Source organism: Myotis daubentonii, chromosome 4, assembly GCF_963259705.1.
Source record: "Myotis daubentonii chromosome 4, mMyoDau2.1, whole genome shotgun sequence".
NCBI classification, from domain to species: Eukaryota; Metazoa; Chordata; class Mammalia; order Chiroptera; family Vespertilionidae; genus Myotis; species Myotis daubentonii.
Window position 1 is genome coordinate 23,290,478 of NC_081843.1, and position 22,348 is coordinate 23,312,825.

The window sequence follows — 22,348 nt, forward strand, 5'->3', positions numbered from 1 at the left end:
ACACTTGACTCTCTGCTGGGCATCAAGTGTTGTCCAAAATATTTCTGAGCTGTTGAGTTGCTTGTATGTCATTATTTCATCTCTCCTAGCTCTGAAGGCCTTCTGAATATACTTAACATTACGTCTGTTTTCCCCTCTTGCTTTTGGACAGCTGATTAAAATCACCACCCGGAAGAGTCCTTCTCAGCTCTTACTCTCTCCTTAAATAACTGAGAATAATTGCTACCTTCCCCTTTAGTGCTCCCATTAATATTGAGAATTGTGTATTGCAATCTTGGTTCATCTAAGCAAGCTAGAAGAATACATCTTCAGTGTCTCAGGCTGCCGCCCTTTTAGTTGCTTTCCTATGACCAGGTCTCTGGGGTGCAGACCCCCTCGTGTATGGAGGAAGCGGTCCCCTCCCCCTGATCTTCCCTGCAGCTTCGTGGTTCCCACACGTTTCTGGGAGCCATGCAGTGTAGCTTCTCTGTTGCCAGAGGCCCAGAGGTTAAGCGTTTGGGCCCAGAGGCATCTCACTGGCCTCACCTCAGGTCCTGTCGCTGCAGCACTGGCTGTGTGACCTCCGACAAGTCCCCCAGCCTCTGCGATGCTGTCGTCCCAGCTGCCACCTGGGGCGCGGGCGCTGACATCACGGGCTCTTGTGACAATCCAGTGAGATGCTATAAGGTAGCTGTGGAGCATGGCCTGACATATCCGGAACCCTCCGGTGCTAGCTTAAGTAACAGGTCAATAGAGACGCCTCCTAATTGGGTCTCTATTCTTTTGTCATTTGTGGTAACTTTCATATATGCCTGCTACTCTCTTCTTCCCTTCATTTCTCTCGTTTGGGTGGTGGGTTTTATCTCTCCCCCCCTTGTTTGGTTATATTTTTAAATCCATGTACAGCATGTCTTTAGTATTTAGTGCACAGCTTGATGGATTTTCACAAAATGAACACAGCTACACAAATAGCACGGAGCCCCAGAAGCAGGCCATTGGCAGAGCTCCAGCCTCCTCTCATCACTCTCTCCCCCCTAGGGCTCCCCTGTCCTGATATCTAGTCCACAGGTGAGTTTGCCTGCTTTAGGACTTGACACAAATGGGGTCACATAGCATGTATGCCTTTGTGTCTCTCAACATCACATCTGGGAGAATCATCCATGTTGTTGCAAGTGGCAATTGTTCCTATTGCTGTGCAGTATTCCATTGTATGAATATACCACAATTTTTTATATCTTTACTCTTGATGGATGTTTGGGTGGCTCCCGGTTTGGCTTAGTTACATGTTGTGCTGTGATTAACATCCTTGTCTGTGTTTTCTGGTGGCTGTAAGCCTGGCTTCTGTGGGTTTATGCTAGGAATGGAATTGCTCGGTCACAGGCTGTGTTCCCTTTGGTAGGTTCTGCTGAAGAGTTTCCCACGTGGTTATCCAGTGATGTGTGCGTTACAGTGGCGCTTTTTTAGAGGAAGGGAAGTACAAAGAATAAAGATAATAAGCAGATTCCCATTACCTAGCATTATTCACATTGTGTCATATTTGCTTCTAAGTTCTTAAAATTTGATTGTAAAATATTTCAAAAGTGCCCCAAAATATGCAGAAAAATATAATGAACACACATGTATCGTTGTCTGGTTTAGTAAAGGTTAGTGTTCAGAATTAAACATGCCAGATTCAGCGGGTCGTCGCTGTCTTCCTCCCAGACGGAGCCATCCTGTGGAGTGCGGTGCGTCCTTCCTGTCTGGTTTTGTACTTTCATTGCATATGATTATGAGAGGGATTTTTTTTAACTTCACATAGATGATATCAGGTATTTTTTCACACCTGTATTTTTCACCAGTGTTGCCTTTCTGAGGTTTGTATATTTGTATGCATGGCCTTGTACTTCATTAACTTCAACTGCCGTGTTACTGATAACAGTTGTATAAATATTTAGTGTTGTATTTGTTGTCCCTTGATGGGCAGCTAGGTTGTTTACTAATTTTCCCTATTCAAAGTGTTGCAGCGAGCACCCTAGACACATCGCCTGGCACACATTTGATACCTCATTTCTCTAGGTTGTGTCCCAATGAATGAGGTCAGTGGCTGATGGGCATGCCTGGCCCCAACTTTCCCAGCTATTTCTAAATTGCCTCCTGAGCCAGCGCCATGCACTGCACACAGTGGGTCATGTGGCATGTGAGGAGCGGACTCAGAAGAGCCAGGCAGGGACAGTCACCTTGCATACTTAGCTGAGGAATTTGGACTTTATCCTGAAAGCAAAGAAAATGGCATGGTTTTTAAAAAATGGTTTTGCATTAACCCATGGACACAGATAATAGGATGCTGAAGGCCTGGGGTGGGAAGGGGGCGGGAGTGTTGGAGGGAGTCAATGGGGGAAAAAGAGGGACATATGTAATACTTTCAACAATAAAGACTTACTTAAAAAGTGGTTTTGCACTTTTTTAAAAAGTTCCCTCAGGAAGCAGTGTGAAGGGTGAATGGCAGTAGGAGAAGCCAGCCCAGAGAAATGCCCAGAGGGCTACAAACATATCAAGAGGAACATCATTTACTCACACATCCATTTATTCAAGGAAATTTCCTTGGCTATGTGCTAGCCCCTGAGAATACAGCAGGGAGCTAAACAGATAAGTCCTGTTCACATAGGGCTTAAAGTGGGGTGGGACAGATGGTATACACTTCAACAAGTATGGAGGTAATTTTTAATAACTCTGAACAGCATTAGCCAGATAAGAGATTTCACTCTAGAACTGTCCTGGGAAGGTTGTCCAGGTCATAGGAGGGGTTAGTTATGAACTAAACAGTATGGAATTTCTTCAACCTGAAAACTTAAAATATATATGTATATATTCCCACTGCCGCCAACCAAAGTAAAATTATTTAGCTTCCTTTGAAAGACAAGGGTTAAACTAGAGAGTTTAGTAGGTTTCCATCTAGCAGTGAACTATTGTTTGGACTTGACCTGCACTGCTTGATGTTCTATGTGCCTCTGTGAGCTGGGAAATGGATCTGTAGTTCGGTTTGGACAGGTACATAAATCTTGAGGGAAAATAAAAAAATGAGCCAGCCCAGCAGACCTGGCATTCTGGATTAAATGCTTAATCCTCATTTCCACCTTTTATCTCCCCCCTCGCTCTCTGTTCATTCCTCCCTTCTACGGAGGGGGGTGCCGCGGGAAGCCCACACTGGAGTTTTACAAACTGGAGCACTAGGTAAGGGGCGGTTTTGCTTTTTGGGGCTTTCTCGGCAGTAATACTGTTAGTGTTCAGACAGGTGTGGGGCTGTCCTCATACCTCCCACCATTGCTTTGGTGACAATTGAAAATGCCTTGACTGTATTGATTTTGGAAATAATTGGACACAACTTTTCCCTTTTCCAGCGGGTTAGGCTTCACAGCCACACTGCAGATGGATGTGCCAACGGTGCTGGTACCCAAGTGGCAAATGTCCCTGCGTCTTTTCCAGAGTCTCAAAGTGGTAATTGACTGCCTCCCAGGCATCCCCTAAATCTGTACCTAGGCCACAAGGCACAGCACTGGTCAGCACCACGGACAGTTCCGCCTTCCTTTCTGGGAATAACCAACCCTCTCAGGTGCTCAACTGCAGCCCAGACCTAATGGCTTAGAATCTCTAGGGGAAGCCCTGGGATCTACAGTTTTGAAAGATTCTTGGATAACGCTGGCACAGCTGGTCCACAGACCAAGGACTGGGGGCCGCTGACCAAGTCCCAGGAGGGGAAATCCGATGCCTGGGGTCACGTGGTGGGGTATTCAGAGAGCCAGGGGTGGCGCGTCTCCTAAATGACCTCAGCAGGCCTGTTTGCTCTCGGCCTTGTGCTGTTGTGCAGAGGAGTGAAAACAGTGGCAAATGTTTCCATGAATTGGTACCAGACTTTCCAGCCAAAATCTGGCTTGAGACTAGAGATCAAATAGGACCTCAAATAACTTAAACTTCTTTCTCTTATCTGTCCTTTCTAAAATAAAGATCTTGCCACTTAACATGCGGTCTGTGGACTGGTGGCATCCGCCTCACTCAGAGCTTGTTAGAAATGCCAAATCTCAGGCCCACCTCAGTCCTACTGAATCAGAATTCGCACAATTAACAGGTTTCCCAGGTGCGTTGTATACACATGGAAGTTTGAAAAGCCCTATTCCATGTTATTTTTATGTTCATATCTGACTCGACCCTTCAAACAGGGCTCTGCCCCCATCTCCTTCCTGTCCTATTCACTCTGTTTCCCTCCAAGGGGGATATTGCTGCTCAGGGGGTCAGCTGGTCAGGTTCTGAGCCACACCTGCCGGTGGGCAGAGCCAGTGTGTGTGAAATCGGCAAGTCAGGATGTGCCTGTGCTCGGTGTCACCTCCCAACCTGCAACAGATGGGCCTGGGCCCCGCAGCTCTGTCTTCCTCCTCTGTGATATGCACTCATTTAAAACAGTGTACAAGGACTGGTGTGTTCCTGCCCTTGAGGAACTTGTAGTTTAGCGGGGACGGACATAAACAAATAAGCCCTTAAGTAAAGGTATCTCCGAGTGGTGCCACGTTTGCATGTAGGGGCGGTGTGGGGAGCCGTTTTAAAGGGTCCAGGCAGGCAATAGTGTGGTGAAGGCCTGGGGGAGCGGGTGGAGGGTGTCAGTGGGGGAAACAGGGGGCATCTGTAATACTTTCAACAATAAAGATAAATTTTAAAAAATAAAAAATTACTTTAATAAATAGTTTTTCAAGCTTCAAACAAATGAAATAAAAAATAATAAAGGGTCCAGACAGAGACATTTATACTGAAACACGAGACTGAGGAGCAGCTGGAAACGACTCAGCAAGTAGTTCCAGGCAAAGGCAGTGGTGGCAGGACAGTGCAGCCTGCGGGCGGCACGTGGATACTGAGTGGTCAGGGCCCTCCCCCCTTCCCGCCTCAGGGCTTCCATCTCGTTGGGATGGAAATGTTCTAGTTCTTGGGAAAACGTGGGCTGCTTCATCTCCGGGCTTACGACTGCCTCGGAGCCGGGCAGACACATGTTCCAAGGCCTCCAGCTCCAAGTTGAGTCTGGCTCAGCTTTTCTTCACCGCACCCCCCCCCCCCCGCGGTTATCTCCCCGGACTCCGGAGGTGGCGTGCGAGGCAGAGGAGGAAGGCCCATGGACTTGGGCTTGAGCCCTGACACCAGTGCATCCTCACGGTAGAGACATTGGCCTCTCCCTCTTGAGCTGCTGCAGGGTTAAGTGAGGAAAGGTGACCAGGCTGGGAACGTGGCCCAGCCCAGGGAGCACTCGGAGCTGCTAGTGGTGACTCCAAGGCCCTTTCCTGGGTCGTGGCCAGATTGCCTTTGGACACCATCCTTACTCCTCACACCCATCCCCTTCCCCCAGCGGGCAGGGCGGCTTCCCAGCCCGTTACAGGTGGGAAAGGGACTCAGAGTGGCCCACCGGGAGCTCAGCCTGGTCTGGCCCAGGAGTGCGTATCTTGGGGTCTGAGGGTAAATGCAAGTGATCAAAATGAAAAAGAAGTAACTTTCATTTAAGTAATATCTAGCTGAAGCCGTGGTGTCTGTGACTTTGTCCCCAGTGGAACTCAGTCGTATGTATTCTCATTTCACCTGGCAGTTGATGCAGGTGGTTCCAGGTGTCCTTAAACCTCTCCACTACTTAAAATGACACGAGATCTTGTCATTAATCCCTCTGCAAAGGAACACTGGCACTGCTTCATCACAGGTTTGATAACTGCTTCAGTAGAAGTGCTTTTCTTTCTAATCCTATGTTTATGAATTTAAAAACACATTCTGATAGGGGGATGGGTGGGAGGCTTCACCAAAGCCTAGGCGAACTCGAGTGCCCTCCCCTCTCCCAGGACCCTCCCCCTCCTCTCAGGCCCTCCCCTTCCTCCCAGGGTCTCTCCCCCTCCTCCCAGGGCCTCTCCCCCACATGTGGCCACAGCTCCACGCCCTGGTGGGGGCCACTCCCACCACCACACTTTTCAGCTGCCTTACTCTTCCGTAGTCCTCCCTGCCGAGTTCCTTTTTTGTGTGAAGCAGGTGGTAGATACATAATTAATAGGGTGGGAAAACTCGCTGGAAATAATACAGCTCATGTTTATTTTTAAGCAGCTGAGTATGGAGCCCTGCTCCAGGTGCCGGCAAGGTGGTGTGTGTCTGGCTAAAAGGAGGCAGGTGAGGTTGAGGGAGGCTGCCGCCATGGAGAGAGGGTTTTCAGAGAAGCCTGTGCATTGGGAGAGTTTTGGGGTATTGGGGCAATGGGGGGCTCTAGGATGGGGAGCCAGTGGAGGGAGGGTGTGACCTGAACAGTCAGAGTGGAGGATGCCAGAGAAGAGTCAAAATTTCCGTGAGGAACTCAGGAGAAGTCCTCCCACATGGACAGGCACAGAGGGTGATGGATGTGATTGAAGAGCAGGAATGGAGTGAGCTTTGGCACAGCCGGCCCAGGCTCCTGTGACCCATCAGAACCTGGTCTCTCCCTCCCCTCTCCTCCCCTCTCTCCTCTGCCTTCCTCTGTGCCGGCTTCATCTCAGACAGGCTTTCTCCAGGGAGAGCCCCTGGCAGTGCCGTCGGAAAGCAACCCCCGGGGGGAGAGAGCGCCTTTTCCCAGGAGTTTCAGCAAAAATCCTGGGATCAGACCTGCCTGCGTTATGTGCCCATTCTCTTCTTTTTTAAAACAGCTTTACTCTACCTTTTGTAGATTTGCCTATTCTGGAAATTTCATATAAGTGGGATCATATACTATATAATCTTTTGTGACTTCACAAAATCATAATGTTTCCATGCTGTGTTGTAGCCTGCATCAGTACTTCCTTCCTTTCTATTGCCAAATACTTTCCCATTGTGTGCACATGCCACACTTGTCTATCCATTAATCCATGGGTAGACATTTGGGTTGTGTCCATTTTTTTGGCTGTTTAATAAAATAGTTTTCTGTGGACATTTGTGTGCACGTTTTTGTGTGGACATAATGTTTTCATTTCCCTTTGGTTTCATTTCATTCCGCCCAGAAGTGGACTTGCTGGGTCACATGGTAACTTGGTCTAACAGTCGGAAGCACTGTTCATTCTCCTGAGTCCCATGAGCCATTCTAGCAAATTACTGAACCCAAAGAAGGGTCATGGGGACCTCTGGTTTATAGCCAGTAGGTCAGAAGTACCAAGCTGGTGCCTGAAAGGGTGGGGAATTGATGATGGTTGTGCAAAAGAAACCCACTGGTGTCAGAAGTATCGCAGATAAAAATGGGTCAGGTTTGCATTAAACTCAAGTGGCCTAAAAGGTAGGGCTCCTTGTCCTCCACATCTCTCATCCCACCAGCCCCAGCGTGGGGGCGGCTCAATGACGGTTTTTGAATGGAAGGAAAGTTTTGTCAGGTTCTCCTATAAACCGAGGGGCAGTGTGGGGCAGCGAGTCCTAGCCCTGGACGTTCCAGCTCTGCCCATTCTAGTATGACTGTGGACATGTTAACTTGTCAGTAAAGTGGACCTACCACCCTCCCCTGAGAAGCGTGTTTTTGAGGCTTAGGTAAAATGCTACATTTGAACGTTGAGGGGCGGGTGGGTGTGCTGGGCATTCAGTCGACAGCAGTTACAATCCGGGCAGCAGTCCCGGGGAATGGCGCAGTAGTGCCATCCCTGCCCTGGGGCGAGCGGGCAGCACCCCTTCCCAGGTGTCTGGGTTGTTTCTTAGCCGGTGTGTGGCTTCGGAAGCAGGGAGCCCTCACACCTTCTCAGTAGCACAGCTCAAACTCCACAGTGGAGGGAGCCACTTGCAGAGGCCAGTTTTTTAATGAACTGCCTGTTTCTGTTGCTTCTGGGTGGCCTATAGATGTATTTTCTTTGGTCTGCACCATGATGTTTAAGCATTTAAATGAGCTGCCAACTGATTTGAGAGCTGAGAGATTTAACCTAACAGTGCAGATTTGCCGCTTCCCAGGACAGCGGGAGGAGCTGGCACTGTGGCTGCACCCCTCATCCCCTTTTCCAGGGTGTGCTGGAATGTTCTGGGTCTCGTCCATCCTGCGCCTTCACCCTGGCCCTGGGAGAACAGGGGGTTGGGTATTGCCATGTGGGTGTGGCTTTGGAGTGTGTGCATCTGCCCACTTGCCCTAGAGAGGGATACAAAGGCCTCCCACCTCCTCTGTCTTGGCTTTGAAACCGGCTTGCTCCTCCCAGCTTTGCCCGCCTTGCCAGGGCCTCCCTGGGCACACTGGCTCTGCAGAGGGAGGGAGGTGGGCTCTGGGACAGCCCTCTCCTGGCACGGCCCCTCCTCCGCTGTGTGATTTGGGCCACCGTACTTACCTCTTCGAGCTTCATCTTTGGAATATTACTAGGGTTAGATGTAATACTCGTAAGAGCCTGCACTCAGTTCCTGGCATTCAACACGCATTGGCTGGTGCTAACATTCTGCCGCGATTCTGCCGCCCTTCGCCCATCCTGCCATTTCAGCCTGTGGCGTCAGCGTGCAGAATGCATACTGATTGCACGGCAACACTCAGGACAGTTTGAGATGGTGGCACATAATGCTGCCGCCACTGCCATTAAAGCCTTCTGGGATTTTTGTGGTTTCCAGTCTTACATTGAGGTCTTTAACCCATGTTGAGTTTATCCTGTGTATTTCCTGCCTCTCAGCCTGCAGGCCTCACCCTCAACAGCACCGCCTTCCAGGCGGAGTCTCCTCCCTCCGAGGTTCACCCACACCCGCTCCGCAGAGCACTGGTCACTCTGTCCCTGTCCCCGCTTTTGTCTCCTCTCTCTGCTGGCCTCGCCCCTGCAGGCAGGGCTGCACCCTCTGCCGTGTGCATTCCCTCAGGCACGCTGCGTGCACAGGGCCTGCCCGTGCAGCCGCACTGAGTGAGCGGCTGTGCAGCAGCAGAATTAGCACGAGTGCCCCTCAGGCGGTGGTGTAAAGCTGTCAGCCCTGGAGGCACTTCTCATTCATGCCACAGCCCCAGGCAGCCCGGGTGCCTTTGGCCACCCTCCTTTCCAGTGGTTCTGCCTTCTCCACGTGTGGCCTCCACACGTTGCTGGGGAGGGAAGGGGGTTTCCCAGCATGTTCCTTCTTGTGGCTGCACCGGACGTGGCTGCCTCACCCCCACTCACGTCGCCCTGCCCACACCTGGTTTGTGGCTCCCATCCCACTGCAGATGCTGGGAAATCTTGTCTTCCTTTGTGCCCGTCTCATCAGAACTGGGCGTGGGAGGGACTCTCAGAGCCAGAGGGCCTTCGTGCCGGCTCCTGAGGCCTCATCAGTGTTCCAGATGCTTTAGCCAGTGACATGCTTTCAATCCGCTGACTCCGAAGCTGCCGTCTCTACTCAGGACTGAGCTGCTTGCTGCTCCTGAAGAAGGGCCTTCTACTTATCTTAGGAAAACCATGTTTTTCTGAGATGGAAGTAGGAAGTCTGGGGATGCAGTCCCTGTGCCCACCTGCAGCTCGCATGAAGGGTGGCTCCTGGGGAGGCCCCTTGGAGAGGGGCACGTGGTTGAAAAGATGCCCTGGGCTGGACACAAAAGTTGTAATAGTGCAGGGGTCGGGGCCTGAGCACTTGTCCTGGAAACCATAGCTTGTCATCTTCTTCACAACATTCTGCTGTTTCAAAAATAGTTACTCTTAATATGATGGTGTCTTCATCTTCTTGAAGCTCAAAATAAAATTAATCTTTTTGGAGGGGAAAAAATACTTCCATTAAAATAGTCCTGAATGCTTTTTTGAAAGTGAAGACTCACTCCCATGCTCTCTGTTACTACCTGGAAACCGAATGGACAGAAATGCTGTGGTGGGGATGCCGCACAGAACGGCGGCAGGCCACGGCAGCGAGGACCCCTAAGCGGTCACAGAGAGCTGGCAGGCTCCCCGAGCCGGGCTTCTCTCAGTCCCATCGCTTCTTGTGCCGTTTCAGCTGCAGCCCCAGGAGCCCAAGCAAACATCTCACAAACACCCACGGTTCCCTCAGCGCTGCACGCCACCCAGTGGGACAGGCCCCCGCCGGATGCTGCTCTCCTCCGGAGCCCCGTGTGACACATGGGGTCCCGGAGGGACCAGCTCCCTGTTTTGCTCACTTGTTACTGGCCTTCTGCCCTTTGCTCCCTGCCCAGAGGGTTTGGGACCAGGGAGCTGGTCCACAGGCCAGCCTTCTCTCCCTCCCACTCCCTGGTGGGTGTCTTTGCCATCTCTTGTCTGGACTTGGCAACAGCCTCCAAGCCATTCTCCCGGTGGCTGCCTCGCTTCCCCTAAATCAGTGGTTCTCAACCTTCTGGCCCTTTAAATACAGTTCCTCATGTTGTGACCCAACCATAAAATTATTTTCGTTGCTACTTCATAACTGTAATGTTGCTACTGTTATGAATCATAATGTAAATATCTGATATGCAGGATGGTCTTAGGCGACCCCTGTGAAAGGGTCGTTCGACCGCCAACGGGGTCTCGACCCACAGGTTGAGAACCGCTGCCCTAAATCTACCCCCACATTTATTAGTTCTTGCAACAAATATTTGCGGGGGCTCGTGAGCACTGACCACTGTGCTCAGCTCTGCAGTGTAGGGTGAACAAGACAGCTAAAGTTCCCCCTTCCTGGGACTGTCCATCGAGTAGAGGAGGCACATGATGAACCATGAGCTCATTCCAGGCAGCGGTCAGCCTGGGCCTGGCATTCAGGCCCTGGAACAGGGCCTGGGCCCCACTGTGGGCCGAGCGAGGGCCTGTGGCTCTCCTGGCCGTGCCTCCACTCCGCCCATTCTGGCCACCCATGCCGCCCGCCAGCCCCGTCCTCCTTCCCTCCCGCCTGGGGCTGAGCCTGCGTGAGGGAGCGGCCCTCACCGTGTCCCATGGCTGCCACTCAGTGGGGGGAGTGTGGGGGGCAGAGGGAAGGTCCCACGGAGACGTCACCAGGGCGTGACTCTGGGCTGGGGGCCTTGCTGTGACCTTGAATGGCCTGGCTCCTGCCCTGCGTTTCCTCCTCCCGCCTGTGCTCGGGGCGGCCAGGTGAGTGCAGGGCAGCCAGTGACATTTCGTTTCAGATAAACAATGAATAATTCCCTAGTTCCAGTGTGTCCCAAATATTGCATGGAAAGGTTCTATTGTGTGGTACACAGTGGAACAGTGAAAAATTATTGAATTATGAATTATTGAATATTGAATTATGAAAACTGAAAAATGATTCACTGCTCATCATAATTCAAATGTCACTGGGCATCCTGTGTCTTTATTTGCTAAATCTGGCACTTCTCAAAGAATCTCCCTGCCATGCTGGCGTCCTTGGCAGGGCCTTAGGGGGCTCTCAGAGACCAGGCCCTCCTGGGCGGGGCCCCCCCCCAGCAGCTGTCACTGGGGCCTGCGGGGCCGGCTCTGTGGTGACCCAGGGTGTGGGGGGTGAGGCCCCGTCTATCTGTGGACCCCGTGGATGCACGGCCCAGTCCTCTCTCGGCCGCAGTTTGACATGGAGATTAATCAGAGTGCGCTCCTCCTATTCTTGTGGGATGAATGACCCTGCTCTTCAGCCTCCCTCTCTGCTCTGTTGCCCCCTTTGGCCTTCGGTGCCGTGGGAGCCTCACTAGAGAAGGCCTTCCCTGCCCCTCGCTATGGGACGGGCTACAGGATCTGTGGGGCCCAGGGCAACAGGAAAACCGGGGCCCCATGTTCTAAAATTATTAAGAATTTCAAGACAGGGACAGCAGGTGATGACACAGGTCCAAGTTCCAACCCCGAGCAACTGCAGGGGTGCATGCCTGGGAAGCTGGCCCGGGGGGGAGGGGGGCGGGTGTTAGAGGGGTGAGCAGGGGGCCCAGAGCAGGGAGGCGAGGACCCAGGCCTGCGCCTGTGGGGGCCCTACTGGGGAGGACTGTATCTCCCAGGTTTTCAAGAGAAGGTAGAATTTGTTTATCAATGAAATCTTTGTTAAATAGTGGTAATAGGTTTTTATTTAGGAAAATTCCTGTGAAGGCAAAATTAAGCACCCTCTCTCCAGGGTGGCACTTGGTGTGATAACAGTTCCACACTGACCTGTGTGGTCACTGGTTTTATCTGTGCCCCCCCACCAGGGCCACACTGTGTGTTTGCTGGTGCACCCTGAGTCCCTGGCACCACATCTGGCACATGGCGGCTACTCAGTAACAGTCAGAGTCGCTGAGACTTCATTCAGTTCTGGGAACACACTGAGGGAGTTCGCTGGACCTGCACTCCCACCTAATTTCATGAGCATCGTCCCTGTCATTAAATGTGGTCACACGTGTAAAGCCTGAGACGCTTTTTGTGTGTGTGATCGTTCGATAAACGTGAGCTGTCTGGTGGCGAGGGCCCGGGGTGTGCTGTGGGGAGTGGTGTCGGCGAGGAGGCTTTGACGGAGCGCCCCTGTCTGTCTCCCCAGGACGCCAAGTTCGTGGAGGAGCGGAGGAAGCAGCTGCAGAGCTACCTGCGCAGTGTCATGAACAAAGTCATCCAAGCCGTCCCCGAGTTTGCCTCCAGCCCCAAGAAGGAGACCCTGGTTCAGCTGATGCCCTTCTTCGTGTGAGTACCATCTGTGGGACGCGCTCCGCCTACACATCCTTCCTTCTTTTCCATGGCCTGTGTCCTAGACACCCTGGGCCCAGGTGCACCAGGAGCCGTGGGAGGCGCCGACAGGGAGACTCGGGCCGTACGCTTTGGCATTCCTGAAGGGCTCAGGAAAGTCTGCAAAGGAGAAATGTAGATTTGAGGTCTGCAAGTGAATGCAGGGTTTTGTGGTTTTATGCGTTCATATACTACGATCACGGGGGGACTCATGTTCCCTGCAGCCCACAGGTGGTCAGAGCGACAGTCTCTCAGCTCAGGTAGTGAACCCAAGGAAAGTTTCAGGCTCCCACTGGTACCGACTGACATGATTTCCATGTTAATATTGCTTATGTATGGACAGACTTAAAAATAGCATAAATTCCTTATTCATACACCTCCTTATAAGAGTAAGAAGTTACGTGTTAAGCACTTACAGGAGGTTACGACTCAGCTATCCATGCAGTGCTGCTGCCATTTTCTGAGACCAGGCTTTGCTCACAGAGGCGTGTGGCAGGTCTTGTGTTGGCATGTGCCACGCTGGTGTCTGCCTGCTGACCTCTTCCTCCCCGTGGTTCTCGGGTCACGGTGCCTGGAAACACCTGCTTGTGCGGCACCTTGAAGCAGGTGGCCGTCACAGTGCATCACCTGGTCGCTGGCGAGTCCACGTTGTCCTGGCAAGTCTCCCCCAGCCTGAGACAGTCACCTCCTTGGATGTGGAGCCCTGGGATGATGAAGCAGCCCTTGGTTTTCACAGAGTCTTCAGGTGGTGAATATAGTGTCGTTACTTCTAACATGTTGTCATCATAATGGAAGCCCAAGATGGAAGCAATAGCAAGGCTGTGGCTCCCCAGAATGGGATTGGGACTTGTCATTGAGAAGCACTGGCCAGAGTCCGTGATCTGCTGGGATAAACGAGTTTCCTTTCTTGGACGCTCTCTCCAGGGTGTGCTGAGGCTGGGGGCGATCCATTCTAACAGTGCAGCCGTCACATAACAGGGGGCCTGTTTCTGCTTCTGAAGGTGGGGGCACTGCTTTGGGGGCGCACTTCCCAACATTTCCAAGGCGAATTCCCAGCACTGCCCCTCTTCCCTGCGTGGGGCCTTTGAACTTGTAGCCACGCTGGTTGCTGATGTTTTCCTAATGGTCTGAGGCTTCTGTGCTGGCATGTGTTGGTGCCACACTGCCTGTGTGAAGATGCCCTGCCTTCCGAGCAGATAGACGGGTGCCTGGGATGCCAGGCCGGAGCTCGCTGCTTGGAAAGTGCGGTGCGCGTTCACCTAGGAGTCCCACCCGCAGAAAGGCAGCCCGGCCCATGGTGTGAGCAGAAATTAACCTCCCCCGAGTCCTGTGCGCTTGGCTAAGTTCCCTGGTGAACATCGAGTTAGAGCGTTGGTCCTTAGGCTCTGATGCTAAGAAAGGAGAAAACACTTCCCCGTACAGGCGAGCTGGTGGCCTTCCTGCTGGCACTGCTGGTGTCTCTGGTCGCGCCAGGCGTTAGCAAACATTGGCCCCGGGGTTGTGAAAATCGTGTGCTAATGAGAGCGTCCGGGTGAGTGGCGCAGCCTCAGCCCGCTGGTGCCATTAATCAGAGGCGGGAGAGGAACCTTGTGTGCCTGATTAGCACAGGGAATACAGGTTCCGTTTCAAGGCCTTTAAAAATACGAAGGGTTCAGTCGGGGATGGTGGCAAACGACACAATATTGACATGAGATTTCTGGCTGAACGTTGGTCTGGGCTGGCACCCAGGTAATTAAACAGCTTTCCCTGGTGGCTTTCCTCACAGATCCAGGTCAAGCAGCCCTCTCCACCTTTGTCTTTCTGAGGAGGGGGTTACAGGTGGGATGTGCGGACTGTTGCACGTGGGGGACGGGAGAGGAGCGGGTGAACTGCCGTGTGACCAATTCCGGTACGTGCTCCATTGAGCACCAGCGAGACTGTTCCAGCTCCGACCTCACCCTAAGAGAGCTCCGGTTTTATAAACACTCTCGTGGCTGAGGAAATAAACCCGGAAAAGCATTTTTTTAAAAATAAATCTTGACAGATTTCCTCGGCTCTTTCAAAGGGTGACTCGGGACCCTAAAAATCCGCTGTTGCTACTGAACATGCATGGTTGTGTTTACGGGGCGTGTGCCGCTCCCTCCGCACCTGCGTCTGGTGGGCATGTGTTGTGGGCACTGGCTGAACATTGACCTGCCTGGTCTCCCTGAGGGCCGACCGGGTGGGCACCGTGCCTCCATTGTGTTAGGTGGGACCTTACAACATTGTCAATCAGAGGACAGCTTCCTCAGGTTCCAGCTAGGACTGATGAGGAGAGAGAGGCGCTGAGGGGTTCCCTGGCTGGCCCCAGGGTCACTCACCAGCTCATGGCAGCCTGGGCTGTTTGGGGCCAGGGCCCATGTTTTGGGGTTTGGGTGACAAGCCACAACCTGTGGATTGAGCCTGACCCTAGGACCTGCTTTATTTGACCAGTCCAGTGGGGTTTTGTTACCTGTTTTTCTTAATTGAAATATTGCCAACAGCAAACAATTAGGTGTCAGATTTTTAAAAAATCAGATATCAAGCTCCTTTTGAAAATGAGAATTGGTCACTCTTTGTTATGGAGTGTGTGTTCGTGAAAACTCCGCCCCCCATTCATATGTTGCAGTCCTGCCCTCCCTGGGTGGCATTTGGGGTCTTTTACAATGGCTGGGCCTGCTGACATAGTGCCCTGTGAGAGGAGGAGGAGGAGACGGAGTGCCTCTCTGCCACGTGAGGGCACAGTGCGCAGGCAGCTGCCTGCAAGCAGGGAAGGCTGCCCCTTCTGGAACCGGCTCCGCAGCACCCGGACCTTGGACGGCAGCCTCCAGAGCTGGGAGGAGTAATGACAGGTGCTAATGCCACAATTACTGTGTGGTGCGTTGTTCTGGCAGCCGGGATGGCAGATACGCATGGCCATTCCCACTCAGCCCCACAGGCCACAGCCCCGGTGACAGTGCTGCCGTGTCCCCGCGGAGCCCACCCCACCATTGTCTCTTGGTCTTGGAGTGGAGCCTTCCTTGCTGTTCTTGTATTCAAGCGGCATCACTCAGGCACATTGCCTGCAGCCCTCCTCTCACCCACTGCGCAGGCGGCCTCTCCTACAGGGTTTGATGTGACGCCCCTGCCGTGCATGTTCCCCATGATGCACTTGGCTCACCCTTGTGCTCCCTTGCATGCTCTGAGCTAGTCCACTGCTACCTGCAGAAAAGCTGGTCCCTGTCCAGTTTGGGGCGAGAGGGGAAAGATGGGCAGGGGATAAAAGCCTGTGGTAGATGTGCTCGTGGTTTTCCTGTGGTGGTGTGTGGGTTGTTTTGTGTTTTGGTTTTATTTTTTCATAAATATTCCTTAAAACTTTCAGGCTGTGCAGCCTGGAGTCCAATCTTAGATGGATCTGCTTTCGCACACACCTTCCGGCTCATTTTTTTTCTGTTCACTGTGTCAGTATTTCCTCTGCTCTGCAAGGGGCGCCAGGACTTCCCCGTATTGTGCCATCTGCACAGATCTGATTGTTGAAGAATCAGCAGGTTGAATTTTTTCCTCTGAGTCTCCCTGCCTCCCGCTGCCTTCTTGCTCACACCAGCCGCAGTCTGCATTGGGAAGTAGGACAGGAGGAAGCGGCTCTTTCTTTTCCATTTTGAACTCTGTGCATCAGTCTGGCCCAGGTGGGGACCAGCATCCGCCCACCACAATGGGGAGCGGATGAATGGCAGGCCCCCAACACCTTCTTCTTTGGGGAGCCCCAGCTTCTTTGCTTTGCCCTGGCATTCCAGAGAAAGGTGTCCACGTGGCAGATGGGAGCAGACACTGAGGGAGATGTCAGGTGTGCTTCTGAAAGCACTGCAGTGAAGGGAGGCTTGGAGTCCAAGAACTTGTTCTGCGGACTGGCCCGGAGATCAGTGAGGGCTGGAATGATTTGCCATGCTGTCATTTAGCGTGTTAATAAAACGGGCTTTCTCCGCAGAGGGACTTCTGCCTGGGAAAAGCACATGTTCTGCCATTCCTTGAGGGGAGAGAGTGTTATGGGGGTGGAGGGAGAGTAATGTAGGTCACTGCACAGATCCCCAGCTGGCCTGGCAGAGAACGTGTGTCTTCCCCACGCCCCGTCCCCCTGCTGCCACAGCCACTCTCGCCGTGGAGAAATGTGTGTTCTGCTGAAATAGGAGCTGCCGTGTTCTCCCAGGGAGCGGGGGTTTAGCTCGGGGCGAGATGGCCCAGCCTGTGCACCACCACAGGTCACCGGACCTAAGTCCGTTCCTTTCGCTTTACAAGTTCCTTCCGAGGAACCCTGACCTCACTTTGCTTTGTGGACCAGCCCAGCCTTCCAGGCGTGTCTTCAGCACCCCCCAGTGCCAGGAAGGATGGCAGATCCCTTCATGGGTCTCACGACTGGCAGGCTGCCGAAGTGTGGACAGCGTTTTAAAGTAAAATACAAAAAATACATAAACACCAATAAAATGGAATAAAAAATAATTGTGTTATTCTGTATGGGGATGGATGTTAACGAGTTTATTGTGATCATTTTGTGATATACACAGATATCGAGTCATGTTATACACCTGAAACTAATATAAGGTTTTATGTCAATTATAAAACACCTGGGGTTTTTTTTCTGGTAGGTAAATTATGGGTTGTCTTCTTGCTTGTTTTTATTTTTTAAATTTTCTCATTATGCATTACTTTTTAATTAAGAAAAGATAAAAGTTATTTTTACCAAAAGAGGGAAACAGTATATGTCTCATATACCTTGAAGTGGTAATGATTACTTGGTATTGTATGGAATTGAAGGGCATATATATATAAATGTGAGTGACTTTCGATGAGGTACTATCCCCAGTCTGGCCCCTCTCCACCCCACCCCCCGCCCCGTGGCGGGTGTCCCTGATTCACACCAGCCGCCTGCCCTCGCAGGCAGGTGCGTTTGAGACCCGTGGCAGCCAGATGGAAAGTGTGGGCTCGGAGTCAGCCATCGTCCCAGCTCTGCCGCTGAGGAGGTGACCTTGGGCCAGGATTCGCCTCTGAGCCTGACTTTCCTAGTGTGTGGAGGGAGAAGTGCCAGCATCCCTGTAACTGTTATGCATGGATTCTTCTGCAAGCCTGTCCCCCTCTCCTTCCATCTCCTACAGTTTATCCAGCTCTGGATGAAGGGACCCAGGGCCTGCAGTTGGGCTCTCGCTCTCAGGGAGGCGAGAGGTGGGGCCTGGCCAGGATGGCAGCCTCCCTCTGAGTGGACAGTTCTCTCTGCAGGAAACACCAGCTCCTCCTTCCTTGGAAGGTCCTTACGGGAGGCCCCTCCCCCTGGGGCACTAGGGCCCTGTCACCTGAGGGATGACATGTAAATGGGCTGTTAAGAGATGCATGGGAAAGCTCATTCCCCAGGGTGCTGGCCCCCAGAACCACAGGGCTCCCGCCCAAGGAGAGGGAGATGAATGATTCCTGAAAGTGATGAGGGTGACAGCGGTTCCTCTCTAGTACTCAGGAAGCCTCCTGTCTCCTAGGCAGCCCATCTGTCACAGGGATCGTGTCTTGTTTCCGCCATTTCTTTCCATGGGGTGGTGACAGGAGAGGCCACTTCCACAGAGAGGAGGGAGGGAAGTGGGGGGTGGGCATGGCTTTTACAATTTCCAGAAAGAGTGGGGGAACCTGGAACATCTCCAGAGCAACTCTGCTGAGTGATATATGGAAAGTTCCCCCAGAGGGGCCTGTACTCAGCAAACATCTCTCTCATCCACCCACTGCTTACTGCGCACCTACTAAGCGCTCAACAAGTGCCGGGGACATAGCAGAGAACAAAATGGAAAACAGCCAAAAATCCTCTGCCTTTGCACACTAGGGGGTGGAAAGTGGACACATGAGCATATAATATACTGATCAATGAAAATGAATTTGAAGAGAAGTCATGGAGTATTAGAGACTAGAGCAGTGGTCGGCAAACTGCGGCTTGCGAGCCACATGCGGCTCTTTGGCCCCTTGAGTGTGGCTCTTCCACAAAATACCGACTTCTGAGCATTGGCCACGAAGTTTCAATCGCACTATACGTGTGCGCCCGCACGTGGTATTTTGTGGAAGAGCCACACTCAAGGGGCCAAAGAGCTGCAAGTGGCTCGCAAGCCGCAGTTTGCCAACCACTGGACTAGAGGATCACACAGGGTGTTTCCCATAAAACGGTCAGGAAAGGCCTCTCTGAGGGAAGAGCCTGTGGATTTCTTGGGGAAGGGCATTCAGACAGGGAATGGTAAGTGCAAAGGCCCTGAGGCAGGAGCAAGCTGAATGTGTCGATGATGCCAGTGTGGCCAGAACAGAGAGCGAGCAGGGCAGTGAGACTGGGGAGGAGGCTGCCAGGGCCAGGCCATAGAGGTAGGGCCTCGGAGGCCACGGCAGTGACTGCGATTTATTCTAGGTCAGTTGGGAAGCCACCAAAAGGTTTGGGGCAGGGTGTGGCATGACCTGGTTTATGTTTATAAAATCTTACTCTGGATGTGGGATAGAGAATGGAATTGAAGGGGCAGGTTGCGGGGCTTTTTTAGGGTCCTGGTAGGAGATGTTGGTGACTTGGCCAAGGTAATGAGAAGGCAGTGTGATGAGCAATTGTGACGAGGACTGGCTGCCAGGTGTGAGAGAAGAGGCCTTTTATGTATGGCATGCAGCCTCCTGCTAGACCAGGCAGAGATACAGATGCCCCAAGCTGCTCGATATAAACTGTATTCAAGTCAACAAGCACGTATTGAGCACCTACTCTTTACAGGGCCCGGATGACTCAGCGTGGGCCCAGCACTCAGGGGCCAACATCTGCATGGTCATGATACCACAAGGCAGCACATCTTTCCTGTATTTCACGGGAATTTGCAGAGCGCCTGGTTCTGTGTCAGACTGCCCAGTCTGTACCCAGCCCTGCCGTGGACTAGCTGGGTGGCCCCGAGAAGGTCACTTGGGCTTTCTGAGGCCTCAGTGTCCTCATCTGTACAGTGGACACCTCAGTAGCATCCACCGGATGGGGTGGCGTGAGGGTTACGTGAGTGCAGTATGTCAGGCTTTTAGAGCAGCCCTTCCGCATAGTACGCTCTGTGTGTGTCACTATCTTTCCCGGCAGAAAGGGAGCCCGGGGGAGGAGAGTCTGGGAGCAGACGTTTTGGAGGAAGTGATAAACTTATGGTATTAAAAACCTGAAGCACTACAGAAAGATGTAAGATGAAATCAACGTCACAAGCCCTCTGCAGTGCCTCGTGCCCCCACCCCCACCCGTGATCCCGTCAGTTCCTTATGTAACTGCAGAAATTGTCGATACTTATGTAAGCCAGAGCCACCTCTGCACAGTGTTCTGTAGTTTGCCTTTTGAATTTATAAAGCTGGCTCATTCTTTCTGAAAACGACATAGTATCCACTGCAGTGGCTGTTTTGTAACTCATTGCACCATTGCTGTGTTTGAACATTTAAGATGTTTCCAGGTATTTCCCCTCTGACAGTGCTGCCAGGAACATTGCCGTAGGTACACGTCTCGGTAGGGAGGTCTGTACGACTGGTTCTTAGGAGAGATTCTGGCTCCAGTAGCATGTGCAGTTTTAAATCTTTCAGGCATCACAAACCCCACCATCCCATACCAATATGATATGCAGAATTTTCAGAGACACAGAAGGGGGAGCTGTTCTTTCCAGATGTGCAGAACAGCTGCCAAGTTCAAGGAGCTCATGTCATCTGCCGTGGCCGGGGAACAGGCGCTCGCCCTGTGGTCAGGCTGTTCTGGAAAGCAAGGCCGGGCCCTGAGGGTGGCAGGTCCGAGGGTGCTTCCTTCCTGGTCTCTGAGAAGGGAAGCCTCTGAGAGCAGGTCTGTGCCTCGGGGGGCTTGCAGTGGCAGCTGGGGATGGAGGGATGGGCGTGGGGGCAGGGGGCTTTCACAGTAGCCCAGAGAGAAGGGGCTGCTGCCAAGTGCCTGAGGCGGGAGTCTAGGCAAATGATGGCGAAGAGGCTGAGGGAAGCTGGTTTGGGAGCAGGGGAGGCGAAACGGAGGGGATGGGTTCAGGAACTGGTGAGGCCCTGAGAGCAGGTTGGGAGCCCAGCAAGAGAGGTGTGATCCGCTCTAGGATTGCATACTCTGAGCTTGCATCAGGTCCTCAGGTTGGAAACATTACGTTTCCAAATCTCAGGAAAATCAGTCAAGAAATCAGGAAACAGTATTGTAATTCTCCTGTGAAAAATAAGTGCAATAATCAACATTCGTGGTTTGAAGGAACCCACACGGAGGAGAGAGACGCGGGAGCAGGAAGAGCGGACACAGAGTTGGAGGTGAAGGTCAGCATTTCCAGGAACCAGGACAGGAGCTCATAGGCGGGAAGTGGTCACGATCCCATTAGTCAGTCTTGCTTTTCCAGCTGCTGCCCTGTTACTGGTGTGTGTCCTGGCTCTGTCTGCTGCAGACGACGAGCCTTCCTGCAAATAAAACAAACGCTAATACATTCATGTGCACGGCCTGCTTGATGTGAGGGCGGTCCGAGACATAGCAGGTTCTGGACTAGACTAGCGACTTCGATTTGGACAAGAGGTTCTGTGCGTTGTCATTCGAAAGTACCCACCAGCGTTCACTGTGTTTTCCAGTGTTTGAATATTTGCTCCAGGCTACGATTCTTGGTAAATACCACCAAGCTAAATATTTCCTATTTGTTAAGCAAATCATTTTAGTTTTCCACCATAATAAATGAATAGGATGAAGAACATTGGGAATATCTTCAGGCTAAGTTATGATTTGGGGAATTCTTGGGAATCCCAGGAATCCTGACTTCGTGCTCTCAAATCCCAGAGTCACCTCTTTCAGGAATTTGGGGTTGCACCCACTCCTTGGGTGCGATTTCCTGACACAAACTTGGGAATGGGAGTCACAGAGGTGGGGTGGTGCCCAGGGAATAAGGGAGCTGGGGACCGGGTGGCAGTGTGGCACCAGCCCAGCATGGGGGGGGGGGGGAGATGGAAGAATTGGGTCGGATGCGACGGGAGGTGTTTCCCAGAGAAGCCTCCTGCCGAATTAGCAGCTAGTCTCAGAGCGTCAAGAATAGCAAGCTGTCCTCCTTCTTCGCTGCCAACTTGGCTGGAACCACGGAGCAGGTGGCAGAGCACAACTGTCACCCTCTTCGCGTGGAGAGCCCTGTGCACAAGTCGTCGAGGGCTGCGGCGGGGAAGCAGCCTGGCAGCCCTAGCCCGCCCGGCATGCCTCCCAGTGGGAAGGGGTTCGCTCCCCCCTGCTCAGAAGTGCCCCGCCTCTGACAGGCCTGCCTCCCGGGGACTGGGCTCTGGGGTCTGCAGGTGTCAGAGGTGATGGGGAGGTGGGAGCAGTTAGTTCTGTCAGGAGCGCTGTGCACAGTTCGCCTGGACGTCAGTGACGGGAACCGTAGTCACTCGGGTCCTGCGATATCTTAGGTCAGAGGCCCTTTCTGATGTGTTGGTGCTTCATTTACACACGACAGAGGGCCAGGCACTGATGCCTCCCCCAGGTCAGGGGTCCCTGGACACGCCTGTAGAAGCTAGAGGGGAAACCTTTTCCCCATGGCAGGCTTTTCCACGAGGCTTTCTTAGCTTCTACTTCTTCTCCCCACCTTTATTAATCGGGGCTACTGTTCGGGAGAGGAAGCAGCTTCCACCAGGACTGACACCTTCATTGGACAGACTTGCCCCCATGGGAGGGCCCCTCCTGGCCTGCTTCATGATCCTTCAGCATCTTGTTGACGCTTAGCACCTTCCCAGCATCTGGGGTCAGCAGAGCAACACCCCGGTGTACCCCTATCGACTGGGACCAGGGCAGACCCAGGCACCTGTAGGAAAGAGGCAGTCATTTAAGGAATAAAGCCGGACGGTGT

At 52.5% G+C, this 22,348-nt stretch overlaps 1 protein-coding gene across 6 annotated transcripts in view; it reads left to right on the forward strand.

The window, feature by feature from the left end:
• The window catches only part of SNX29 (sorting nexin 29), a 438,387-nt gene that overhangs the window by 373,182 nt on the left and 42,857 nt on the right, over nucleotides 1–22,348 (forward strand). For 2 of the 6 annotated variants that reach the window (XM_059693196.1, XM_059693200.1), the window contains exon 21: nucleotides 12,328–12,467. In XM_059693196.1, coding sequence (XP_059549179.1) covers nucleotides 12,328–12,467 — 140 coding nt within the window. Of the gene's footprint in view, nucleotides 1–12,327; nucleotides 12,468–16,778; nucleotides 16,966–20,730; nucleotides 20,945–22,348 lie in introns of those variants that run through there. The other 4 variants (XM_059693199.1, XM_059693197.1, XM_059693198.1 and 1 more) reach the window with 4 other exon arrangements.